This window comes from Rhodnius prolixus, unplaced genomic scaffold, assembly GCF_049639745.1.
Source record: "Rhodnius prolixus isolate KJV_2025 unplaced genomic scaffold, Rpr scaffold_10, whole genome shotgun sequence".
In the NCBI taxonomy this organism is placed as follows: Eukaryota; Metazoa; Arthropoda; class Insecta; order Hemiptera; family Reduviidae; genus Rhodnius; species Rhodnius prolixus.
The window spans coordinates 11,977,640-12,005,618 of NW_027411615.1; the positions used below are offsets into that span (position 1 = coordinate 11,977,640).

The 27,979-nt window shown below is 33.6% G+C and overlaps 1 protein-coding gene and 1 long non-coding RNA gene across 6 annotated transcripts in view; one reads left to right on the forward strand and one right to left on the reverse strand.

The window, feature by feature from the left end:
• The window catches only part of ttv (exostosin glycosyltransferase 1 ttv), a 629,091-nt gene that overhangs the window by 6,259 nt on the left and 594,853 nt on the right, over positions 1 to 27,979 (reverse strand). Inside the window, exons 4-6 of the mRNA XM_074133964.1 lie at positions 2,280 to 2,399; positions 1,751 to 1,987; positions 481 to 747 (exon numbers count right to left, since the gene is read on the reverse strand). Of these exons, the coding sequence (XP_073990065.1) occupies positions 481 to 747; positions 1,751 to 1,987; positions 2,280 to 2,399 (624 nt within the window). The remainder of the gene's footprint in view (positions 1 to 480; positions 748 to 1,750; positions 1,988 to 2,279; positions 2,400 to 27,979) is intronic.
• On the forward strand, positions 19,763 to 27,923 carry LOC141457268 (uncharacterized). 5 transcript variants are annotated; one of them, XR_012460293.1, is made up of 3 exons: positions 19,763 to 19,927; positions 21,673 to 22,436; positions 26,064 to 27,923. It is a non-coding gene; the product is annotated as an uncharacterized lncRNA (long non-coding RNA). The 5 variants fall into 5 exon arrangements; XR_012460292.1 differs by lacking the exon at positions 26,064 to 27,923 and adding an exon at positions 25,427 to 26,017; XR_012460290.1 differs by lacking the exon at positions 26,064 to 27,923 and adding an exon at positions 23,591 to 23,944.

Consider the following 27,979-nt stretch of genomic DNA (forward strand, 5'->3'; position numbering starts at 1 on the left):
AATTTACTGGTTTTTAAAAGATCATCAAAACTAATTAAAATAAAAAACAAAGCAACCTTTAATTTTTCTTTTCATATAAATTAGACGACACTAAAAGTAAAGTTTATGTAAGACCCTAATTATATAAGTTCTCTAATTCAAAGTCACGATTGGAAAATATAAGTAAAACAGATGCTTAAAAACTGAATTTTTAATTCAATCCAAGGTGAGTTCATTGATGAAGTATTCAGACTTCATCAGACAATACAGTTAATTTCTTTAACCTTACAGGATGATTCAGTTGTCTATTAGCAACTTAATTAGAGAATAGGCCAAATTCTTTTTTTAAATTGAAATTATGAAATAAAGGTTAACCAAAGGGGTTTTCTGTAATTTATACAGAAACTGCATGAAGAATGATGTTATTAAAAACCCAAAGACGTCTTTTAAAGCCCAAACAGATAATATTAAGCTAATTAAAAACAATAAATAATACTGTACTTTAGCATCATCCCAATAGTGTGATCTGGCTGGATAACCAACAATTCTGTCCGGAAAATTGGTCCATACATGAAATGCAAAATCAATTTCATCTGTGGTTAATAATGTATCCTCATCTAATGACAATATTGCTTCTGTTTGGATGAGTGGATGTGGTGAAAATCTTTGTGAAATACCAGGCTGATGGATAATATGCAGTGGAATTGACATCACTGGCCATCGAACTCTACTCGGCGGGCTTTTCTCATTTGCCCATATCACTAATACCTTACAAACAAACAATGCCTTGTTAATAATTAATTAATATTCCATATTAGTATAAATATATAGTACTGTATACATTATATTATATTATTTAAACAGAATTATCCACATTTAAATTATATGTATTCAAGGGTTAAATTTGCATCCTGAATGCAAGTTATGTTTGTATAAACAAAGTCAATTTACGTTGAATATTTAAACAATTTTATTACTTATCTGTAGGCCAAATTGATAAATTGCAAATAAATAGATAGATAGATGGGTTAGATAAATAGATTGCATTGCTAGTCCAAAGCAAGTTGTCAGGCCTACTTCTACAGTCTTTATACATTTATATTGGACGAAAATGAAACTTAAGATTATAAGATTAAAAACCATTCGTTGTTACATCTTAAAAGGTCAAGCAAGCGGAACTATAAATTCTCGAAGAGGCTAACTTTTTAAGTCAGTATTGTTTTCCAATCTGTTACAAAATGAATGAATTAGACAACAAGCATCATGAGATATGCCCACCAACAAAGTCTAACTACTTTCACAGGCTTCATGATTTTTTTGAGGATCTGAATTTAAGGAAATGAAGTAGAAGCGTTCTAGATTAAATCTTTAGAGATTTTTAACAACATTTTGGCCCTAAAAAAGAATATAAATGATTAAAAATATGTGGCTGGTCCACCAGGCTGGAAGATAATTTTTGTCCTTCACGGCATGCTTGTTTTCCTTATTTCTGACCAGTTTCTAGATTTTCATAATATCGTCAGCTAGATGTAGAGAACTGGTCATTCAGTTAAAACTATGAGACAACTACAATTAGGTCTCGAATTCTAGACTTTTACTTCATCAGAAAGAAAGATTTCACAGGGATGAACTTCAATTTTTTTTTTTTAACAATAAAATAATTGTTCATGTTACTATTGGTCTTAAAGAACTATAACTGTCACAGATTTCAAATCTGTTAGCTGATTTAGAGGTTGTTAAAAAAATAAATATACATATATATATTATTTACCATAGCAGCATGAGCACTTTTGGTTAATGCTTTGACTATCCTATATAAAGGAGAAGTCTGTGTTAAAGGTGCTCCTAACTGAGAATAAACCACAGCAGTAAACATGGTCTCTTTTTTATTTATGGGATCCCAAGGGTAAGTTCCACTGTACTGAGGCAGACTGACTAAAGCTCCAGGAGCTGTATTCCACATTCTACCATCTCGAACTGCTTGATCTGGCAGTCGTTCTCGAATTATCTAAAACACATAATAGTCATTATAAGAAATTTATTTAAATTCAATTAATAAAAATCGTTACTACAAATAAAATATTATCACTATTGTGGGGTTATCGATTGCCCCATTTTTATATTATAGCTCCAACTTATAAATAAGTAGTTTTACACAGTCACGTATTATAGTTCCAAAATGCTGATCAAACGAATTTCGCAGCAATGTTTCATCTTTCCAAAATTATACGGCAAATTGGGTGAGCAATTAAAAACAATCTAAATATTAACAATGAAATTATAAAAGTAATAAAAAATACCTCTAAAGTTGTGAACACAATCTTCTCTATAGATGAGAAATATTTATCCCATAAAATTTGAGTCTGCTGCCTCAAAGAAAATAATTTGGTTAACGGTATTGATCTGGCTATCTCTGGTACCTGAAATTAAAAAAAAAGTAATACTTAAATACAAATTATTCTGTTACATTAAAAATGAATAATTATTATTTCATTTGAGAAAGAAAAAACATTTTTATTTGCCTCGTCAATTTTTATAAAAAACAATAGGGCAAAAGTAAAGTGAGGCAAAAAGTTCTAGATAAATAATAGTCCATCTGATTTGCATGGAATGAGAAATACAAACAATATTATATAATTTTTCTATCACTCTAGAGGTTACTCTTACATTTTATAAGATAAATACCAGTACATGTTGCATTCAAATCGGAAATTGTTTTAATAAACATCTCCATTTTCACTAGAAATTTAGAAAGTAAATTTTAGTTTGTACTTCAAACTGAAAACATTTCAAGTCATAGTTTCACTCCTTTGGAATATTATTAATTTTTGATATTTAAAACACAAATAAGTGAACGAGATCGTACATGAATCTAGCATAAATTTCCTAATATAATGACAGACTACCTAATATAAAAAAGAAATATGTAGTTTGGCTTTTATAACTTAAATTCAAATATATTTAAATAAATAAAGGTAAAACCTCGAACTAAAGAAGAAAAAAGTTTTTATTAAACACACTTTCAATAACGTTTAATTGAGAAATTAAATATATTTTTCATTCATTACATTTAGTAATGAAAAGTTTACCAGATAGAAATGTATAATTTTACTGAAACAATATCTTTTTAACAAGGTGCTTTATGAGTTAGATTTTGTTTCTAGAATAATTCTTTCCAAAATCCCTTCGCCTAATTTGACTTTTACATACCTAAATAATTTTCTCTGTTTTTACACAGAATGAAAAAAATAAATCTGATGCAGCTGCTAGTTAGAGACAACACTATTCCTATCGAGTTTTTAATGAAAATGTATACGATTTGGAGCCCTTTAAGGGTTAAAAAAAAAAAAAAAAAATGGAGTTTAAATGTATTTTTAGCCAAAAGTAAATAATAGAGAAACAGGTGATCATTTATTTTTTTAGTTTGCTTTTTCTAGGAAAGAACAGTAACCATTTTCCTTCTATTTCATATGTACATCTATAATCACCTATTGTTCTTTTATCTTTTGTATTATTTTAAACATTTTAAACTTCAAAAAATGAAACAAAAACTGCCATAAATTACATATGTTTGTATAAACAAAAATGAATGGTCTTAAATAAAATAAATCGTCATATGATTCATTCTTGGTAGCCATCTTTCAGCCAGCTGTTGGATTCCTCTCTGATTCCATTTTTTTTTTTTGGAGTTCCTAATTAAATAAATTTCGGTAAAGCAATTAATTGCAGAAAGGAAGTGTACCTTAGATCGAAACAAATAGAAGTTTGGATGAAGTTACATTAAGTTCACACGGGCAACATACCTTGGCCAAAGATATTTAAAGTAATCAAGTCCTGCAATTTTTGATTCAGTTAAATAGTAGATCGATTTGGACTTCTTAAAAACAAACTTTTACTTGGTCAGAGAATCTTAGAACACGTATTTTGGGTTCAAACACACAATTTAAAATCTGCACGATTACATATTATGATGACAAAAGAATATTGATATATGTATTGTGATAAGACAAAAACTCTTATTAACGACCATATTTAATAAATACAAGTTATAATGATTAATATAAATAAATAATAATGGATGTTAGTAGAGATTGCCAATCAATTACTTATAGCGTGTAATGTTGATAATAAACGGGCAACCTAGCTCTGTATTACAACTATTACTACATGCTAGATGTGGGCCAACGAGCCTCCATTATACTCCCTAACACCGTCACTGGGTAACGCTGACGCTCACACCAGGTAGAGCTGTTTATTACGAAATTATCACGCGCATAAGCCATTAATTTAACAAACTAATGGCTTGGATGCAGCCCTATAATTAGTAACCAACTAAAATGATGAATTTATTGTAACATTTAAACTGATTCGACTTACTTACTTAGGGGACATTGTTTTACTGTAATTATTTTTTAAAGTTAATTCGCTTCTTTGAAATAAAAAATTAATTACTTACTAAAACTAGTTAATCATAAGGAATTAACGCGTCATCTTAAGTTAAAGAGATATTTTACTTATGGAACGCGAAAGGAAGGCATGGTTCATTCTGTTGGTAGTTTGGGGGGCCACCCTTTTGCCCATTCGCTTGATTTAGTTGGATTTAGGAGGAATTGGAAATTTTAATAAGGAAGGATAAATTGGTGGAGGACATTCTTGGTTCACATAAATATAAGAAAACTCCAGTTTTCTTTCAAAAAAAACATTTACTGCAAATATGAAATTTGTAAAAAACATGAATGATACTAAATTTTATAAATAATTGATGGAAGATAAGTCTTTCTCTCTGTTGTTAGTTTTCCATTTTCTTACAGCATGATGATGAAGATTATATCAAAGGGAAATCTGATTTGATATGAATTGAATTTTCTTTACAAGATGAAACTAGTACAGAGAAAGAGAGAGAACTTTCTAAGAAATGAGAAAACTAAGAATTACATCGCGAACTCTTAATTAAGTTATTACATAAATTTTGTCTGTAGTAGATTAGAATTTATAAAATCTTTACTTCATTAAGTAAACTTGTTAATATTTTATAGAGGTGTACAGTTCTCTGAAAATATTTTATTTTTACTAACCTTATTTTTTACTAAGAAAATGCACATTTCTTGAAAGTAGTAATTTTTGTTATAGTTATGAACAGTGAATAAATTGCTCCTCGTAGATATTCTAATCTCTGCCAACCTTGAGGAATGGTTCTTCTGTTGGCCATTAACCGACAGTGAAAAATATCTGATAGTGGCGACCCTATTTCTTATTCTAAACTTATTATTATTGCTGCTAGGGACGGAGAAAACGCAAGGAACAACTTCTAAAGGCTCTAATCCCAATCTACAAACAACCACGTGATATCAATTACTGACTTAACTGATCCTCAATTAACATCTGGCCAGTACCAAATATCTATAACTGGCTTTCAAGAAATGGAAGACACTGGGCCAAATAATGATACATAGTTTCTTGTATCCGTCATAGATGGCGTTGGTTTCTCTTACAATGGTATACAGGTGACTCAGTCACAGTAGTGTGCTAGAATTCTTGAAGTGCTTCTCAATCAAATTGTATAAATCAAAAGCTACAATCCAAACTGATTGTTAATTGTACAATTAAATATTGCATTCAAAGTAATAAAAAGATATTTACACAAATACTCTCAAGTAAATAACAGATGAAATTATTATTATTTTTTTTAAATATAGTTTACACCCTTGAGCCAACTGAAATGTGCACGGTCAGCAATTAGAAACACAATAAGGGAACTTTATCTTATGAGGCCCAGGGCTAGTTCTATATACCAAGATGACGTGGAGGTTCAGGAGTGAAATGGTCGCTGAATTTAACTTCTAGTGAATTAATATTGTATTTGGAAGAAATGCTTTTTTATTAAACTGTCAATATCAATTATTACTGATACTCTCTTGCAGGTTAACTTATAATTTATTGTAATAATTATCTTAATCACTAATTTAGATTTTTTTATTGTTATTTATATTATTAATTAAGTTTTATTACTAATTACATTACATTATTACTTAGTAGGTTTTTTTTTTGTCTACATTCTTATAATATCCTCGTGGTCGTTTATTTTTAATATTGTAGTTATGTATTTTATGTTATTATTCTTTTATTATTATTATTACTATTCTTTTATTTAGCTCTGTAACTTTTAGAAGACTTTATTTTTTGCTTTTATTTTTTTATCATTTTTTGTTTTGATTTATCGGTTTATTTATTTATATTTTCAATAATAGTCAACTTCTGGCAGACTGTTTGTTACCAATGCTGTATGTAGTTTATGCAATATGGTTAAATGTATCAATGTCTTTTTTTCTGTAAATAAACTATTCTGTTCTATTATCTTATGATAGTGAAATGACCAATCTTTCGCCTAATCAGAAATCAGTCCCTCATGAGAACTATTTTGCTCCAATTTTATCTCAATTTCATGCCTTATTGCAATCATAGTTCATAATGTGATAACTAAGGAACGGATTTTTATGAATTCAAAAATGCCAAATATTTAACTAAAATATGCATTTATTTTCGTCAATTATGTGGAAAATATGTGATTTTCTTAAAATATTTTCTGGAATATTTAAGTAAAATGGACATTTTTTTTTTATGAAAATGGATTTTTTTTGGGGGGGGGCAAGTTATAATTATTTATACAAGAAAAGAACATTTTTACAATTTATAATAATTTATTAGGAACAAAATAATTTGTTTTTACAAGTTATAATGATTTATACAACAAAGAACATTTTTACTATTTATAAAAAGATGTGTTAATTTTCAATTTTGAAAACTTCACTCTTCGAAATTGTTTGCAACCACATGAAATTTCAAATGTTGGAACGTAAAGTGACGACGATCTGGGCGTAAGATGGACTTGTAACGACTAAAAGATCGTTCAACATCTACAGATGTTATAGGTGCCTTGCTGAAAGAAGTTATCTCGTTGGTTGTAAAGGGTACACGATGTTCTGAGGTGACTTCTGTTCCACTGATAATATCAGAAATCTGGCAGATGGTCTCCCACCCTTTGTTCTTGCTCAGTACTTCTACCAGTTTTGATCTGATCAGATCTCCCTTACTCCCAGGTATTCCTTCCACCTTTTCGATGACTTTTTTAACGTTGGACACGTTTTCTGTCAGTCGAACATTTTGGGACTCAAGTTGGGTAATGGCTTGTGCAAGAAATACGCAATTGCCAGAAATGAATGCAAGGTCGTTCCTTAAATTAGGTTTCTCGAATAAAGACTTGGCTGTATTTATCGCTACTGCTTCGTCTTCGAGATGTGAAAGGACATTCTTGATTTTATTGTAGTTTTCATAGTAATACTGAGCTGCTTCCAGCCAAGTACCCCATCTTTTCAATATTGGTTCTGGTGGAAGGCACAAGTCTGGATAGAGATCTTTTAGCATTTTAATGCGACTTGGTGCTTCTAAGAACACTTTTTTAACCACTGTGATTCACAGCCCTACAGTCTGTGGTTCACAGTTCCTGTCAACCACCTCCCAATTATGAAAATATGTACATATTTTGATTAAATATGTAGAAAATATTTATTTATTTTAATCAAATATGTATAAATATGGGATAACATCCAAATATGTGGAAATATGTGAAATAAAAGTAGGCTCAAACGGCTTAAAGAGTGTCAGTATGAATATTTCTAGTTGAAAAAGTCTGTAAATTGCCTAGAAAATTTTTCCCTGGTGATTCCAATAGGCATATTTACGTCAACGAATTACTTTCTTCATTTAATTACAAATTATTTCAATCGGCTAGAAATTTGAAGAAGCAGGGACTGTTGGATTCTGTTTGGCATAGAAATGGTTTGGTATTGATAAAAAAGGATGTAAACGATCAGCCTAGAGTGATAAGATGTGGAGAGGATTTGTTGTTTCTGAATCCAGCCACCGGAAATACGACAGATGATGACGACCAGGAAGTTTATGATACCGATACCTCTTCTGTGTCTATGGGGTCTAAAAGGAAAAGGAAGGAAAACAAACCTATTCAGCCGGCTATAGCTAATTTTTTAGTCAGAAAGACCAAATAAATACTTCTCATGCCTCTTCTAAGTGTGTTACTGTACCTAAAATAAAGTGTTTGTTTTGGAATGTGTCTGGTTTTAACAGTAAGGTGGACATTGATTTTTTATTTGATTATGCCATCGTTGGCTTGAGTGAAACGTTTTTGGTAGATGATAATAATTTGAAATTGGCTAAATTTTCCAAGTTTACTTACTATTTTTCTCCCGCAGTAAAAACCTACACTCATGGTAGGGCGAGTGGTTGTCTTGTTTTATTAGTAAACAACTTGTTTTTTGATTCTATTTTATTAGAGTTATCTCAATATTGGATAATTGCTAAAATGACAAGTAAGTCTAAATTTGTATTTATTATTTGTCTGGTGTATTTCAAGCCAACCTCGGAGGATGAAGTTTTTGAATTATTCTCTTCAACTATAAATAGTATAAAAAATAGATTTAGCCAAGTTCCTTTTATCATAGGCGGTGATTTTAATAGCAGAGTGGCTGATCTCAATCAATGTAGTTTTGAATTAGTACAAGATACTAATATTTATTGTTACAGAAATAATCTTGATTTAGTGTGTAATAAAAGAGGTAAATCACTAGTTGATATATTGGAAGAATTGGGTTTTTTACTTTTGAATGGCCGGACGAAGAGTGATGTTGTTGGTAACTATACGTACTTATCTAAAAATGGTTGTAGTACGGTCGATTTAATTTGGTGTGATATGTATCATCTGGATGTTATTGATGACCTAAAAGTTGCTAATTTTGTAACCCTCTCTGACCATTTTCCATTGGAACTATGTATATATAATTATGATTTTAATTTATCAGTAACCAACCCTATTTCTAATCCAAGTAATTTCTCAATGATAAGATTCAATAAGTCACTTGCTGAGGATTTTAGTGCATTACTAATGTATTCCAATAAAATTGTTGTTAATTTTCAAAATGATTCTCTTGATTCTCTTTATCATAATTTTGTTGAAGCTATTTTAGATGTTTCGTCTAATTTGGGGATGGTTAAGAATTCTTCGTCTGGTAATAGAAGCAGAAATACAAAAGTATGGTATGATATAGAATGTAGAGATCAGAGGAAAAAATTGAAACTGTGCTTAAAAATCTGTAAAAAATCTAATTTCTCTGAAAATGACAGAGGTGTTTTCCTAGATGAGAAAAGAAAGTATAAGAATTTAATTAGGAGAAAGCGCTCAGAATATAATAATTCTATTTTGTTAAAATTTTCCAATGTAAAGAATACTTCTGAATTTTGGAATGTAGTTAGTAGTTTAAGATGTAAACATTATTTTCCTTCGTGTATTACTGTTGAAGGGTGGGAACAGTTTTTTAATTCTAATTTTCCTGAGCGTGTGGTAAATAACAGTATGTTCTTTGGTGTTTCGCATCCAATTTTGGATCAGCCATTTTCGGAAGTTGAAGTTCTTAATGCTATTCACAGGAAAAGTAATGGAAAGTCCCCTGGAGTTGATGGCTTAACTTATGAATGTTTTAAGAATCTGCCTGTGAACTGGCTGTTGTACCTTGTTACCTTGTATAATAAGGTTTTTGACTGTGAGTCCGTTCCAGGGGATTGGTCCAAGGTGGTATTTACAATGCTGTTTAAGAAGGGTGACCGTGCGGTTCCCAACAATTATAGAAGCATTGCTCTTGCCAATTGTATTCTAAAAATTTTTACACAATTGCTTCTTGATAGATTGTCAGTTTGGGCATCTTCAGCTAGTATTATACCAGAATGCCAGTCAGGTTTTCGTAATGGTCGTGGTTGCTTAGACAATCTATTTATTTTAAATAGTATCATTCAGCTGAGATTAAGACAGAGTCGAAGACCTTTTTATGCATTGTTTGTTGATTTTAGTAGGGCATTTGACAGTGTTAGCCATCAGCTATTGTGGGTGAAATTGTTTAATATTGGCGTTAGCAGTAGAATATTAAGAATACTAATTGGTATTTATGATAATGCAAAAATGAAGGTAAAATGTGATGGGCAATTCTCTTCGGAAATCAACATTACTGAGGGTGTTCTCCAGGGAGAGTCTCTTTCCCCTTTTTTATTTAATTTGTTTATCTCGGACATTGAGCATTTTTTTAGATCGCACAATGTTTCTGGTATCCCCATAACTAGGTCATGCGACATTTTAATTTTGCTTTATGCTGATGATTTGATATTGTTTGCGGACTCTTACACGGATATGACCAACAAGCTGAATCTATTATCATCCTATTGTAACAGTAATAAATTGACCGGTAATATTTCCAAAACAAAGATCATGAAATTTCACAAAGGCAAAGGCAAACAGGATAGAAGTTTCTTTTATGAGGGGTCCAAAATAGACTTGGTGACAAGTTTTTCCTATTTGGGAGTTTCATTTAACCGTACAGGCCTATTTTCTTCGCATCTGAATTCCATCTCTTCTAAGGCTGGCTTAGCTCAAGGTACGGTTATTGAAGTGTTAAGAAGGGCTAAATCCTCATCTTGGGATTCTGTGATTACGCTGAATAATACTTTGGTCCAGTCAACAATCCTTTATTCTGTACAAGTATGGGGTATACGATATGCTAATGACTTGGAGCGAATTCACTTGCAGTTTTTTAAACGTTTGTTTCACCATAATAGGTCTGTCCCTTTTTTTCTACTTCGTTTGGAATTTGGTCTTGTTCATATTAAGTTAAAAATTCTTAAATTAACTCTTAAATGGTTAGTAAAGGTTATTGAAATGGAGGATCATAGACTTCCCAAAATATGTCTGTTGAAATTAAGAGATTTATATTTCGAAAACAAGTTAAATAATAAAGCCATAAATGACAAATACAATTGGTTTGCCCAACTAGCTAATATGGTTGATGAAATTGGAATGGTTGCTATTTTAAACCTGGAAACATCCAAGGAATTAGTAAATAATATTTCTTCTGTTTTGAATAATTATCAGTGTTATCTAAGAAGCACGGACTTAAATCAATTGTTTACATATAACTACAATCTATATTACTTAGACTTTTTTGAAACTGATTGCAATGTTCAAAGTTATTTAACTTCTGATTTAAAATTTTTATTTAAACGCTTTATTGCACAGTTTAGATTATCTGGGAAATACATATCTAAATTTACCGATCAGAGCACCTCATTAATTTTAAAGCATTGTGAGGAATGTGTGTATTGTAAGAATAACGAACTAATGGACTGTTTTCATTTTTACGTTAAATGTCCCCTTTTTGCTTCACAAAGAACACATTTTGTGCCCGAGTTGGTAAATGTAAATTCATCTTTTTTATTTGTTACCACAATGAAATCACTCTTAAACAGTAAGCCTGGCAATTTATTTTTATTTACAATTCATTCATTAAAATTTAGAAATTTTCTATTTAATTGATAACCACAGTATTAATGAACTTTATCTAATCTAAATAAAAATTATTTAAAAATATATAATTTATAGTTTTTTAAGATATAATTATTATTTCTTTTTACTTTATTTTTTATTGTTAACAGGGAAGTTAATTTAATTTTTGTTTATGAGAATGGTTTTTAGTTATTTCTAATTTTGTTCCATAATTTTGAACTTTCATAGGCATGTTTGGAAATGTAAATATGGGTCAATCCCACTGTTATATACAGAATTGTATCGAAACAGTGTTTAATAAATAATAATAATAATAATAATAAATTGCCTAGAAAAAAATATGTAAATACATACGAATGATAACATTATTTTAGTTATTGTTGAAGCGTAGAAATTAGATTTTTTATAATTAGTCATGAAATTTAATTTTATGTCCCAAAAATATTATACCCATTTGATTCTGTACCTTCTTTTGTATCTCCAAGGTAAATTAGTTTAAGTTTAATTTAATTTGTTTAACCTTTCTATGTTTTCTTTCCAGGTATAATTAGCATAATAAGTAAGGAATAATAAATTTCTCTTATTGCTTCAATTAATGTTTCTATAATATGCAATGAGTCAACTTATTTGATTCCTCAGAAACTAATAATTATTATAATTTACAAGATGAAGTGCAAACATCTGCGTACACTTTAGTGCTGCTATAAGAAAGGAAAAAACCAATCTGTAATAATCTTTTTTTTTTATATATATATATTCTAAATAAAGGTATACGGAAGAAGTAAATGTACAAATGATGGTAAATATTTGTGAGTAAAGTAGAAGATAAGGAAAGCTCAGTGAAGGATGAAGTGAAATACGGTATAAGATGGACAAGGGTAACACGTCAAAAACAGAGCCAGATGAAGATATATGGGTGCACCAGTGGAAAAAGATAAAAACAAGTGAAGGTCTACCGGGCCCATCTTTTTTTTATATGACAGCCAAAAAGCTTGGTTAAAACAGCAAAAAGGTCCTTCAATTTTTGTAAAAAGAAAAAAAAATATATTTATTTTAGTGATTAAAGGCGCAGGGAATGCACAAACTGAAACGTTTGACTAACCCAGGTACTTATATTAATCAAATGCTTTATTTAGTATAATTATTAAGCAAATTAATTTAACAATCTGGCGATAAAATATTTAAAAACACTGAACATAAATTAATTGGGTGCAACTTTAGGCCGGTATTTTATCATTCATTAAATGTTTACATAAACCCATCGTTGATATTGCATTTTACGAGGGTCGTTTGAAAAGTCCGTGCAAAGTCAGAGAGATAGCACTACTGGCGCGTATCGAGGTTATGTTTAGTTAGTAGCATCTCTTGGAAGAACACACACCAAGTTTCAGCCAGATCGGTCTATTTCTTTGTGTTTGGCATTCGTTTGAATCGAGGAAGTCGAGTGATTTTCAAAAAATGGACGAAAAAGAATTTCGTGTGTTGATTAAACACTACTTTATGAAAGGCAAAACGCCTGAGGAGACTAAAGAGAAGCTTGATAAACATTATGGTGACTCTGCACCTTCGATTAGAACAGTTTATAAGTGGTTTCAAAATTTTCGGAGTGGCCATATGGGCACAAGTGACGCTGAACGTTCTGGACGCCCTGTTGAGGTTACTACTCCAGAAATCATTGATAAAATCCATGATATGGTGATGGATGACAGAAGAGTGAAGGTGCGTGAGATTGCTAGTGCTGTGGGCATCTCGAATGAACGGGTACATAATATTTTGCATCAACATTTGGACATGACAAAGCTATCCGCAAGATGGGTGCCGCGATTGCTCACGCTTGACCAAAAACGAAATCGTGTGAAGTGTTGCCAGGACGGTTTGCAGCCGTTTCAGAAGAATCCGCAGGACTTTAAGCGTCGTTTCGTCACTGTGGATGAAACATGGATACATCACTACACTCCTGAGACCAAAGAACAATCTAAACAAAGGGGAATCTGCGCCAAAAAAGGCGAAGACCGTTTCTTCGGCCGGAAAGATTATGGCGACTGTCTTTTGGGATTCGCAAGGAATAATCCTCATCGACTATCTGGAAAAGGGTAAAACTATTACAGGTGCATACTATTCATCGTTATTGGACCGTTTGAAAACCGAACTGCAAGAAAAACGCCCACGATTGGCCCACAAAAAAGTCCTTTTCCATCACGACAACGCACCAGCTCACACCTCAGCAGTTGTGGTCGCAAAATTAATGGAAATAGGGTTCCAACTCGTTTCACATCCCCCCTATTCTCCAGACTTGGCTCCCTCGGACTACTATTTGTTCCCCAATATGAAGAAATGGCTGGCGGGAATAAGATTTTATTCAAACGAGGAGGTGATTGCAGAAACGAATGGCTATTTTTCAGACTTGGACAAATCCTATTATTCGGAAGGGATCAACAAACTAGAGCAGCGTTGGACTAAGTGTATAAGCCTAAAAGGAGACTATGTTGAAAAATAAAAAAGGTTTACCCCAAAAAATTAAGTAGTTTTTATTTTTGAACGGACTTTTCAAACGACCCTCGTACATTGATTTGTACTGATTATTTATACGACGTTCACGCAGTGTGCGAAGAGTGAGGAATCGACCAAAAATAAGAATATATACCGTACAGTATTCCATTTTATCAAGGTCATTGGGTCATTCGTTTTTTTTTTAAAGAAACATGTCATGACATGAACAAAATTTCAATTAACAGCCGCACCAAAAGTACTAAGTACCAAGGAACATTTAACCTTTTCGCTAGAATATGGCGAAACATCAAATTTTCCTGATGAGATTTAAAGGAAAGTTGAATATAAAAATGATAGGCACTTTGGTAATTAAGAAAATTTCATGGGAATTGTTAGAATCACTCATTGTCAAAGTTTTGGAACAACTTTACAGTGACGTCAAACTTCTAGTTGACAAAATTTCGGTCTATATAAATCATTACATTAGAAACGACAACTGTAATACCAAGCTTCAACTTTATGTCATTTTTTTCTCTTTTGAGACATTCTGTAAAGGTCACTTTCAGAAATTGGTAAATAATGCTTTCACTGACATACGAAAAATAGAAATTCGTTAGGAGAACTTTTTTTTAAACAAAGTAAAACTTAAAAAAGTAATGAAGTTTCAGTAAGTTAAGTTATTAAATGGAGTCTTCCTTACTCAATAAAGAGTCTGAAAAGGAAAAAATTCTGTCACATGAGGGTTAAATAAAATGAAGGTTATGTAAACTAAAAGTTTGCAATTTAAGATGAAATAGAACCCAAATAAACAATTCAGAGTAAATAAAAGAAACTTAAATACATACTTATGTAGAAAAAAGTAGACTACATAAACAAACTTTACTTAATAAAAGTTTTTTTATTGTCTATATAAACGACTCAATGAAAATAAAGTGGGTATTTTAAAAGAGGATTAAAATACAGTAGAGAAAATGTATTTAAAAGTAGAAAAGAGAGAATAGAAAAATACTAGAGTGGTAATATAAATAAGATCTGAGAAGGCAGTGGAAGATTAAGGGAGGTTAGTAGAAAGCAAGCTAAAAAGGGGTAGAGTAGTTGCTGACTGCCAGTACTGGACAGCCTCAGGATAGGAGCTGATCAGACTAGCGGAGGGTATCCAAGACAGCAGCTGACAGGGGTCTCCAGGACAGGTCTGGTTGCTGACTCGTTAACTGAACTACTGGACACTACTCAAATTACCATTACAAGCCATGTCCGTGTTCTTTATACTAAATATGTAAATTCAAATAAAGATATCCTCATTTTTATTAAAATCTATTTTCTTAATTAGGAGACTGCGATACTCTTTTAAAGGCAGACTGATTGTAATCCAATTTAGGATTTTTAAGAAGTATTTATTTTTAATTGCTTTAAAGTATGGCACTGCGCGTAAGGAGCGGTTAAGAAACATACTTTTTTTTTTCTTTTTTTAACATATTTATTTTGTAATTTCAATCTGTATAAATATACAATAAGTAAATAGGAAGTGAATGATATGAACTGGTGCGGGAAGAACAGGAGGAGAGAAGCTACCCAGCGGTAGCACTCTCTATAGGAGAGAGGAGAATGTGAGGAGGAGAATATGAGTGGGAGAGAGGAGAGATAGGAGAATAATGACGTTTAGGCCTTCAGCCTACAAGGAAGTCGCGGGGCCACTGGCGATTCAGTCGGCGAGAGGTATTACGGATGTCAGAGGAGGCGAGAGACAGTACTAGAGGATTGGAGCAAGTAGAGAGAGCAGTATGGAATTTTTGATATTTATTCTTAGCGAGTTGGTCTATGAAGGGAATGTTGAGGTCGTAGTGAAGAGTGAGGTTAGTCACCGTAGAAAGGAGCGTCAGCTATCTGTCGGAGTAGTTTTGACTGAAATGTTTGTACAGCCCGTATGTTTGTAGGTTTGGCTGAACCCCACAGCTCTAGTCCGTAAGTCCACATAGGTATGAGAATAGTGTTGTATATTAAGCGTCTATGTAGCACTTGTTAAGCGCTTGTCTATGTAGAGCCCAAGGTAGCGCACCAGATCTGTACAAGGAAGAGGATTGCTGTTGAAGGTGGACAGGTGGACAGGAGCCCCGCCGGATAGTAAACGTGGCATGCTGGCATTTCTGTGAGTTCATTTTAATCCGCCACTTCTTTGCCCAGGATTCTATTTTATGTGTGTATGTAACTTGTATGAAGCTAATGAAGGATGTGTACTTGTAGTTAGTATGACTGTGTCGTCTGCATATGTACAGAATAGTGTAGAGGGTTGTACAGGTATGTCTGATGTGTATACTGTGTAGAGATCAGGGCCAAGTATACTCCCCTGAGGCACTCCCGCCCCCACTGTGGAGAAAGAAGAGATTGCTGAGCCAGTACTAATTTGAAAGAACCTATCTGAAAGATACTTTTTAACATACTTTTTAAATACATTTTTCGTAATTATATATTATGTAAAAATCAAGGCCGAGAACTGAACTGAGTCTATGTTTCTGTATCATTCAAGTAAGGCAGCGTTCATGGTCTACTACAGTCTCTTAATCCTGTCAGAAAGGTAGCGTTCATAGTCAACTATTGTCTCTATATCCAACTAGAAGGACAGCGTTCATGGTCTACTACAGTCTCTATATTCATCCAGGAACTTTTCATTAACGGATTACTCACGCTGTACAGACCAACTGAATGAGTAGACTTCTTTCATACAACAGAAACTTGGACAGATGCCGTTGCTGGCGGGAAATCCTGCAACTCTAGCGTGAAAAGGTGTAACTATTTAAAGATCTAATGGTTTTTATTCTGATATAACTTTTATTAAAATTATTTATTGAACTAATGCTAGTTTTTTCCAAGAATATAAAAGTATAAACGTATAAATTGAACGACTGAGATTGGACTTTTTTTTGGGGCAAATGAAGCGAGGAGTGAAAACAGAAGATAGATGAGAAGTAAACAAAAAAGCTTTATCTCCATTGGATGATGCCTATGAACTATGAAGTGGGTTGTCTTCGATCGATAGAGAAGTGCTGAATTCTAAAAAAAAGCATTCTTCTCTTAGCCGTCTAAGTTGATCTCTATGTAAGTGAGTGAATCAGTCTGATAAAATCTTCTTTTGTTAGTTGGCTAGCAAGGGCGTGATAATTTGGTTCTTTCACGTTAAGTTTAACTGGCTTTCTAGTTTGATTGAAATTACTTTTTAATCCTACTAAATCATGCATAAGAGATGGTTTAGAGTGGAGGAAATGGCCTCGACTATAGGGCCAGGACAATGATCTGAGAAAAGTTTCTGGGCGTACAAGAAAATTCTTAAAAACAAAATAGTAATGGAGAGAGAATAGCACACAATTTTTAAATTAATACGTGCTATACGAGGGTCGTTTGAAAAGTCCGTGCAAAAATAAAAACTACTTAATTTTTTGGGGTAAACCTTTTTTATTTTTCAACATAGTCTCCTTTTAGGCTTATACACTTCGTCCAACGCTGCTCTAGTTTGTTGATCCCTTCCGAATAATAGGATTTGTCCAAGTCTGAAAAATAGCCATTCGTTTCTGCAATCACCTCCTCGTTTGAATAAAATCTTTTTCCCGCCAGACATTTCTTCATATTGGGGAACAAATAGTAGTCCGAGGAAGCCAAGTCTGGAGAATAGGGGGGATGAGAAACGAGTTGGAACCCTATTTCCATTAATTTTGCGACCACAACTGCTGAGGTGTGAGCTGGTGCGTTGTCGTGATGGAAAAGGACTTTTTTGTGGGCCAATCGTGGGCGTTTTTCTTGCAGCTCGGTTTTCAAACGGTCCAATAACGATGAATAATATGCACCTGTAATAGTTTTACCCTTTTCCAGATAGTCGATGAGGATTATTCCTTGCGAATCCCAAAAGACAGTCGCCATAATCTTTCCGGCCGAAGGAACGGTCTTCGCCTTTTTTGGCGCAGATTCCCCTTTGGTAACCCATTGTTTAGATTGTTCTTTGGTCTCAGGAGTGTAGTGATGTATCCATGTTTCATCCACAGTGACGAAACGACGCTTAAAGTCCTGCGGATTCTTCTGAAACGGCTGCAAACCGTCCTTGCAACACTTCACACGATTTGAAAATCACTCGACTTCCTCGATTCAAACGAATGCCAAACACAAAGAAATAGACCGATCTGGCTGAAACTTGGTGTGTGTTCTTCCAAGAGATGCTACTAACTAAACATAACCTCGATACGCGCCAGTAGTGCTATCTCTCTGACTTTGCACGGACTTTTCAAACGACCCTCGTAGTTAATAAAATAAAATTAATGCGATAAACATTTTGAAAATCAAACTATGGTTTGTAAAAAATGAATCCAACCTAATATGAATACATCGTTTAAGTTATTCATTTAAACGAACACCACGACTCTTCAAATTTATTCATGTAATTAAAAAACAAAACGAAACCGAGGGACCGGCAATCGAAGGTTTTTTTTTTAGAATTAATAATTAAATTGGTGCATGAATAATGGATCATTGATTTCTATTGCAATAAAAATGAAGAACAAGCTTGATAAAATACACACAGCCATATTGTTGGGTTTTTAAACAGTCAAGTATTCATAATTTAGCTAAAATATAAATGAATATTATTATTTAATATGTAGAACAAACTTATTAGAGTTACACTCAGAAAAAGTTCATTGCTTCTGCGAATAGAACAATCGTTGACTGTTTCTGAAGGCAAAGCAGTTAACGATGAAAAGAAAGAAACCAAATCAAAGATTGGTTATATATCATCAAACTGGACATTAAATAGCAAAAGGTTACTTTAAGGACAACTATAAAGCCATAAGAAATTAGGCCTAGTTGTCAACCAAGCCAAGACAAAGTATATGCCGACTGGTAGAAATGGTACAGGCGGTGATGGCACCGATATAACGGTGGGTTCCTATAAATTCGAGAGGGTTGACCACTTTAAGTACCTCGGATCCGTGGTTACCCCAGGGGAATGAAATATCAGCAGAGGTTCAAAGTAGAACAATAAGCGCGAATCGATGCTACTTTGGACTCGCCAAGCAGATGAAAAGCAAGCTGATATCTAGGGAGACTAAAAAATCATCCACTACAAGACACTAATTCGCCCAGTTATAACTTATGGTTCGGAAACGTGGGCTTTTTCTAAAACAGATGAAAAAGACCTCCTGATTTTTGAGAGAAAGATTTTAAAAAGAATATTTGGACCAATTTGGGATGGCCCGACTGGGCGAAAATGCACTAATTCGGAAATCTACTCTCTGTACAAAGAACCGGACATCAGAAAAATGAATAAGGATTGGCAGACTAAGATGGGAGGGACATGTGGCTAGAATGTGTGATGATGACGTGCCGAAGAGGCTGATGCAAATGGTATTACACGGCGGTAGGAAGAGAGGCTGGCCAAAGCTACGTTGGCTGGACGGAGTGAAGGAGAATGCCCTGGCGTTGCTGGGCGTACCGTAACTGGAAAGTGGCTGCCCAAAATAGGGAAAACTGGCGGAAGCATTTGAAGGAGGCCAAAGTTCACTAGAAGGACTGTCACGCCAAATAAGAAGAAGAAGATAAAGCCATCAGCGAGAACGGAAGGAAATTTCAAAATCTGTAGTTCTGTCTTTAATTTTGGATTAACGTTCCTTAAGTTTAGCTCTCTCTAGATTCTATCATTATAAATACTACGTTGGCAATCACATTGTGACGGACTGTTTACTTAATTGTTTCTGTTTACTTATCTGCGAACACTTTTAGACAGTCTAGTGGCTGAACATGCTGATTGTAATTATTACACTTATTGACTTGTAAAAAATAAAAAGTACTGTCGTTTTCTGAGCATGTTTTATTTGTTATTTCATTATTAATAATTACAGATGTTATTTAATTAATTTCATTCTTCTATTGATAGAAAAAATTAAAAATACCAAAGTTTATCTGTAAGATACGCGCGCCCGTTTTTGTAACTTTTTGGGGGCGCCCGCTGGAAGGTTAAAATAAAAGTTCTACGGCCTTACTATGGAAATTTTTAATTAGATTTATCATTCATCTGAACAGGCAAGACTTATCATTTACAGCCATCATAATTTACGCTACATAGAAGATTAGAAAATATCTTAAGATTAGCAGAAAGTGGGTGGTGACAGTGCTGAAAGAATTAAGAATGGTTTTGTTCTCTTCGAGAGTCCAGTAATAGCTGAAACTGCTGAAATTTAGCTGTTCACATTAAGTCAGTACCAATACTAGCTAATTCTTTTGAGTTATAGGTTTCTTTTTTATTACAATCTTGTTTATTAACTATTATTCCAAACTGGCTTATAAGAAGATATTTTATTTTAATCCAACGTCACCCTTAAAGCGACCTCTTTACAATCAAATATCAACAATATAAAGATTTGTCCAGAATCGTGAAGGCAGATTGCTTCAAACAACCGTAGGAGAAAATATCTTATACGGCTTGTTCGCTCTTGTTTCTTTGTAAGAAAAATGTTTTGAAACCCAACTATATCAGCTCTGTAACTAATTTGACCCTAAAATGATTGTCTTCTAATTGGTAATTGGACGTAAAGCCCGCCTGAAAAAAAATGGGCAATTTCTTTACTTTACTTTTAATGATTGTCTTTAGAATTGGAGGTTAAAGGTCACGCTAACTTCTCTCTTTGCTCTTTTGGGTACCCATTCTTCAAGGGTTTTGCACTAAATTTCTCTAAAAGTACAGAAAAGATCATCAAACGAGAAAGCAAAATGTGCGTAGTATTCATTAATAGAGAACAGTTAATAAAATAAAACAATTTGACCTTGATTCGCCAATTCGAATGATGATCACCAAAATTGTTTTGTCATTATTTTTCCTTTTTAAAAATTATGAAGAAGGAGAGGAGATCGTGAGGAAGACGAAGCTGAATTACCAGCAAGACCATCAAGAAGTAGCTTTTGGGAATAAAACTGTGGAAGGAAAAAATAAACAAACAAAAAACCGTCTTGAAGGTTTCTTTTTAAGACAATAAGTATTATGGAGACCAAGGTTCTACAAGGACAAAAAAGCAATTCAAGAACAGAACTAAATGTAGCCGGGCAATAACTTTTCTATACGGAGATTGGCTGCAAAGCCACAGGAAAATGGTTCTTCATTTAAGATATAGCCACTTGGTTTTCCCTTTACGAGAACATCAAGTTAAGTACAGATTCTACTGAATTGGAATACGAAAGTAAGAAGAATGAAGATTATAATAATAGAACTATATTTACATGAGTAAACGAATTGAATGCAATACAAGATGAAACCATAATGACAAGAAATTAGCTTAGTAAGATAAATATTATTTAGAACGTTTAGTAAAGGATGGTTTTAGACCAACTATTAACGTAGCTACAAAACTAATATGTACACATGGTGTTCAGAGAATTGCGTGATGTGACAAATATCTCGGCAAGAGAGAAGTTATTTGGAAAGATTATCGCTTGCGTTACTTCAAATTTACATTACCAACTATGCCTGTGTTCTTCCACTCACTCAAGTATTCATTTATGAAAACACATAGGAATTTCAAATTCATCGCACATACTCTTGATCTTTGCTGATGAGTTGTATAACATTATAAATTACATCAACCTTTCAGATAGGTTTACTGATGTTTACCTACTTCTGAAACAGCTAATAATATTTATTAATTATTACATATTACTCTATTCCAATAATTGGCATTTATTCTCTTAGATAAATTTCCGCTGAAAATGTAAATTACTTTAATTACAAATACTTTTCAAATATATTTTCATTTAAATTGGTTACTTTTTTTCAGGAAGGAAGCATATAATATTAAGAATTTCACAGATTTTTAAACTGAAGTACAAACTGTAACCCTACTGGCACTCAAATAAGTCAATTACAACTGCGCCAATTACTGTCCTTGTTTCTGGCTTTGGAAATTACTTCACTTTAAGAAAACAAAGTATGCTTTGTACTATACCACGTTGTGTAAAAAGAAAACGGCCCAACACAGTTCCTAGATGATTGAAGAAGACAGGGTTATCATGTCACTCATTGGGTCAGCGAAAGCAGAAGAAACTGACTGAGAATTTATTTGTCAGTTTCAAGGTAAAATGAGGCTAACTAAAGGATTAAGTTGAATAATATCACCTCACAAATTCAACCACCAACTGAGCTGCACTATTTCAATCAATCAAATGCCTGTTACGGTCATTTTACTGCATCGTTTCATATTCCGATAATCAGCTGATAATGTTGGATTATAATTCTATATAGCAGCTGTAATTTATAACTGTAATTAAATTTATAATTGCAAATATCTTAATTACAGTATATACTTCAAAATAAATAAGTTAAAACGCATAAAATAAATACTTGAAAAGTATGAGTTTATAAATCAAATCTAATAAGTGATTTCATTATATGTCTCATTTAAGAGCACTTGAAATTATCGTTCAAGTATGTAGTTTGGGTCTGTCTTCCTTGATGTGAAGCAAGCCTTCAATCGGGAATGGCTTTCTGAGCGGCTCTGGAGGTTGAAGGCACAACACATACCTCTCTGACCGTTACTTTCAGGTAATGATTTTAACCTCTTTATCTCCTTTTTAGAGAGCAGAAGTCGGCAACCCGCAAGGGAGTATTATTCTAAGGCCTATACACTGAAGATGTAGCTATCGACCCTCTCAACGTCTGCTGATGACACCGCTATCCTCTCCTCTGATCATGACCCAGAAATGTCCATTACCATTCTTGCAATAAATTCTTTGTTAATTTTCTGAGCTTTCGTTGTATTACCATTTAAATGATGATCCAGTCTCTCATGCAGAAAATGAAATGCCGTTTGAAACAGTGCTACAAAACTGGGAAGATAAAATTCAATAGACAATAAATAAATGAAAATAAAAACAAAGAGCGATAAAAAGTGAAAAAAGAGAACAATTGCGGTAAGTAAAGAAGAAGACTACGGGGCTAGACAATGGGGCCTGTTCACTTAGCGCCGCAAAAGTTGGTCCAACTGCGTACTAGCTAGGTGTTGTTGTTGTTGTTGTTTGTACAAAAGACATTTCTTGTATTAGTTGTAAAAAAGAAGGAGATAAAGTAACAGCAATAAGGAGGACCTGTGGTAACTGGATCAAACCTACGCTACCTCTTTGCAGTTTGCTGATTGCCAGCAAACGTGCAAGTGTTCACTATTGAGTTAGCAGCGTGTTTTCTTCATTCTGGGCGGCTACTGTCATATCTTTTTCTTTTTTTTTTTTAATTCTCTATCTACTATGATTTCTCTTATCTTTTATGATTTAATTCGCGCATTTTCGCTCTTATTTCTATCGCCAGAATAATATTGAGAGAAGTATATCTATTTATACTAGAATCCGTTGATGAATAAATTTATAAAAAATGACACAGGGTCGAATATTTCTGATAGAGTACCGATGATTTCGCAATTAAAATATTACTGTAATAAAACTAATTGGTTGTAGCATTGACTAGTTTTGATGAAAAAGAATTAGAACATAGAAAAAGCCTCAAGGGCTACGCCACTGCGACCCCTTTGGATCTATTGTGGCCCCCGACTTTAGAACTCGCCCTCCAGACCCTTCCGTTTGATCAGACTCTTAATTCTGGAGAGCTGCTCCTGGGTAAAGCTCTCAGGCCTTGGTTTTTCCTCCCCGAGAAGTAACATCCTTAGCCATACAAAGTTATGTAATACTTTTCTGAGATTCTTTTAGCAAGGCAAAAAAGAAGAAAAAAGGATGTTGCAGCTGCAAAAGAAAGTGGTAATACCGATGACGCGAGTGAATATCATCATAAAAGGTCAGCTGCAGACCAGTGTTCCAAGATCTGCAGATAGACATTGCCAACTCTAATGCAAAAATTAACAACTGACATCCATAATTCCTGAAATTTTAATTTCAGCAATGTTCAGAATATATGCCCGTTTACATACGATAAAGATCAGCTACAGCTACACAATATTCTCAATAAATTACCAGAGGCAAATTGTGCAATTTGCAAAAAAAGGAGGAAAAATTAATTAATGAATAATATTGTGCATAATGCAATAAACGAACTTTTAGATCTGTTTTAATTTATTAATAATTAATTTAAAGTAATCAGATAATATCTGTTTGTTTTTACTGACTTTGTGCTGCTGGCATTATCTAAAAGTTTATGATAATAATAAAGAGTTGTATTTGTTTGTTGTACGTAAATATTTGTTGTTAAGTAATAGAGCCATTATTGATTAGTTTTGTCTTTCTGCTTGAACATTTACCCTTTTTTGGAATTGCTTGCAATCAATAGTTGACCGCTTTTGTTTTATTTGAATTTAAAGGCCCATCAATATCTGTTTAAGTTTTTATTATAGATTATTAATTTTGTAAAAGGTTCATTTCGTCTGAAGTCAGGCATGAAGATCAATAAGTTCTGTACATGTTTTAAAGCAGTGGGAAAAAATGAGCAAAAAAAGAAAGTATCGAAGATTTTTAAGACATTAAATATTAAGGAGGCCACGATTCTGCAAGGAGCTATTGAAGAAAAGCTCTACTGGAGGTAAAAAAAAAATTTCTAAATGTAACAGCACAATTACCTATGCTGAGAGAGATGTAAGTGCCCTGGATGAAAGGGCTTTTCATTTAAGATATAGCCACTCAGATTTTCTCTTTTACAACAAAATCAAGCTAAGTATAAACTCTGTTGAATCGGAATATGGAAGTAAGAAGAATGAGTGGAAGATTTACATAAGTAAACGAGCTAGGTGCAATAAAAGGAAGCGTAATGACTGAGAATCACCGTACTGAGATAGATTTGTAATGTTTAGTAACAAATGTTTTGGACCAATTATTAACATTGCTACTAACGTATAATGTACGAGGTGTGGCTATTAAATAACGAGACTATTGCTGTAAAACATTTTATTTTAAATTTATACATATTTAGTTATTATCACCTTCAATATACACCTCTCCCCTATCCCTACAACGCTCCATGCGAATTTACCATTGTTCGAAACAGTGCTGGAAGTCATTTGCTGCATGGCGCGTGCCGCTTTTTCTTTCTTCAATCGTGTTCCTTTTAATGCAGATTTCACTTTGGGGAACAGATAAAAGTCGTATGGGCCCAGGTCAGGCGAATAAGGCGGATGGCCTAAAACTGGGATGTTGTACTTGGCTAGAAACGTCTTGACAGACAATGCAGTGTGAGCCGGCGCGTTGTCTTGATGGAGAACCCATGGCTTGTACTTCTACAAATCGGGTCGTTTTTTTCCTTACTCTTTCACGGAGATGAGCAAGCACTTCACGGTTGTAATGTCGATTAATTATAATCGACATTTTCATCCGTTTTGGACGTGGAAGGGCGACCCGGGCGGTCATCATCTCCGACGTCTTCTCCGGCCATCTTGGAAACGCCTGAACCACTCAAAAACTCGCGCATGTAATAAACATTCATCGCCAGAAACTTCTTTTAATAAAAGATAAGTTTCAGTAGCGGTTTTACCCAGTTTCATGTGAAATTTCAAGACGATTCGTTGCTCTACTACATGTATCGTAACTTTATTATTGCAGAAGTATTCCAGAAGTGTACCATCTACTACAACTGCTATTTTCTTGTTGATGATGGCAGACTTAGAGATTGATAGATTACGCATATGTAAGGCACCCATTAGGGAAGGAACGCAGGCAGTTGATAACCATCCTCACCTGATCGTCAGGTAGCAAACATGTTTCCGGTAAAACGAAACTAACACCCCTTACACAAACGACGGTTCCGGTCACACAGATTTCTCCATAAACACGTGAGACGCTGCAATCGAAAAAGAAGACTTTATGCTGCACAGCTGTCGGTCGTTAGGATTTGGCGCATGCATAGGTTCTTCTGTAGCAGCATCAGTCTTGTTATTAAATAGCCACACCTCGTATACAGTGTTTAGAGAATTACGTCATGTGACAATGCTGCTTCAAACAGTTACCCAGTCAAAATCACTATCGTTGATCGAATTCTTTAGCAAGTTATTTTGGTATTCCGCCGAAGTGTTGTGGTACCTGATTATCTCTTTTACTATCTTCAACTTTAGGGTTGAAGGTCTTAAAATCAGTTGCAATCTAACTGATCATGTTCATAATACTGTGTGATTACATTAATTCACCAATTTTTTCGTTCACAAACCCATTTAAAACAATAATCGTAACTTTATTATTGCAGAAGTATTCCAGAAGTCTACCATCTACTACAACTGCTATTTTCTTGTTGATGATGGCAGACATAGAGATTGATAGATTACGCATATGTAAGGCACCCATTAGGGAAGGAACGCAGGCAGTTGATAACCATCCTCACCTGATCGTCAGGTAGCAATCTTCCAATCAGAGGAGGCTGGAGGATTATAGGTACTGCATACTGGAGATGATAAGACTCCCAGAACATTGAATGAACAACAATCCACAATAAAATGTTGCATATTGTCATTTGACTCACCAAAAGCAGTGTGTCCACACAACACCTGGACTAGCTGATGAATAAAGTAGAGCCATCCTAGACGGACGTAGGGCCAGTCGAAGTCACGAATGAAACCTCCACAATTGCCATTTGGATTTACTAAATCCACTAATGCGTTTTGCAGCACCAGTGTAGGATGCAAGGATATCGTGTAAAGAAGCCGTTGTTACCGACGAAGTTACCATTGTTATGTACCAGGCTGCCTTTTTTCAGCATACTTCTTCCCTAGCTATTCGGCGTGCCTTGGAGATCAGGTAATTGATTCTTTTGACAAAAGAAACAAAGGTCTAAGCTCCTTCCGAACTCCATAATTATTGTGGAAGTCTAGGACCACAGGAAGGGCTCAGATGCTTGCTTTTCAGTTAAGTGAATCCTGTGAAGTCTTAGGACACCCTTTAGGAAGTCCTAGCATGAATTTAAAGGCAACAGTTAGTCATAGAGATGTCCTTAAAAATAAACCTCACAAGAAAACTCCTGATTGTTGTCCATCTTCAAAGTCTAGACAAAATTCAGTGATTTCCTGCCAAGTTTATTGTTTCCATGGTAACGTTTTCAGTTTAAGGAAAGACTAAGCTCTTCTTTTCTTTGAAGAGAAAGAGTTGTTACCAATGGAAACAGTTTCTGAAAAGGAAGCAATACGAAGAAGCATGTCACTTTTCTGGAATAGCAGAGAGAACAATGGGATAATAAAGCTGGGATTGAAGCCTTGAAGAGACTGAAAACCACAATGGCAGAGAAGGAAACAAAGCTATTTTAGTCAAATCAAAACTCTAGGTGTTATTACTAAATAGCAAATATAATTCACAATGGATTTCCAGCGTTATGAATGCCAGATGGTAGTTGGAATTAATTTGGTGGACTCCATAGCTGAGGCAGTTGAATAAAAGCCCCGAAAGCTATGTCAGCTATCTACTGCTTCCAGTCTCTTTTGCTCACCCAGAGCCCAGAGTCAAAACCGATTTACATTGAAATTTACATAGAAATTAAAAATTAATGAATCTCAAGTGGTAGTTGATTGCTTTTGCGGGATTTATGTAAATTAACAGAATTTATTTAACTTTGTCAAAAGTGCCCTAATAGGAATTATTTTAAGAGCAACGAGTAGGGCAATTGTGAAATGTGTAACAGAAATAGTTTGATGGAATACAATTGTATTATGATCAATATTTAATTGGAAATGTTCAAATGAACAAAGCTTTGTGCAACTATTGGATCAAAATGTATCTCCAATTATTTAAATCTTTTTTTTTTAAATTCAGTTTTCTGGCAATATAACTATGTCGCAAAACAACTAAATAATTTCATAAATAAATCAGAGACAGACGGACAATATACAACACATCTCCCTCAGTCGAGCATTGTTATTTCCTCTATTAATTTGAAAAGATTGGTTGGAGCGAGCAATTAGCGATTATTTATTTACGACAATGGATTATTTACTAATCCCGTCTGTAGTGTGATTATATTATCAAGCTTTTTTAATACTTCAAAAATTAAACATTGCGGAAGGTTATTCCACTGTTACCTATATCGTATTTCAAAATGTGTTGGCAAAAAAAATAAAATAAACCAAAATATTGTATTTTAATTTTTAAATTAACATTTTCAATTTTTAGAATTTC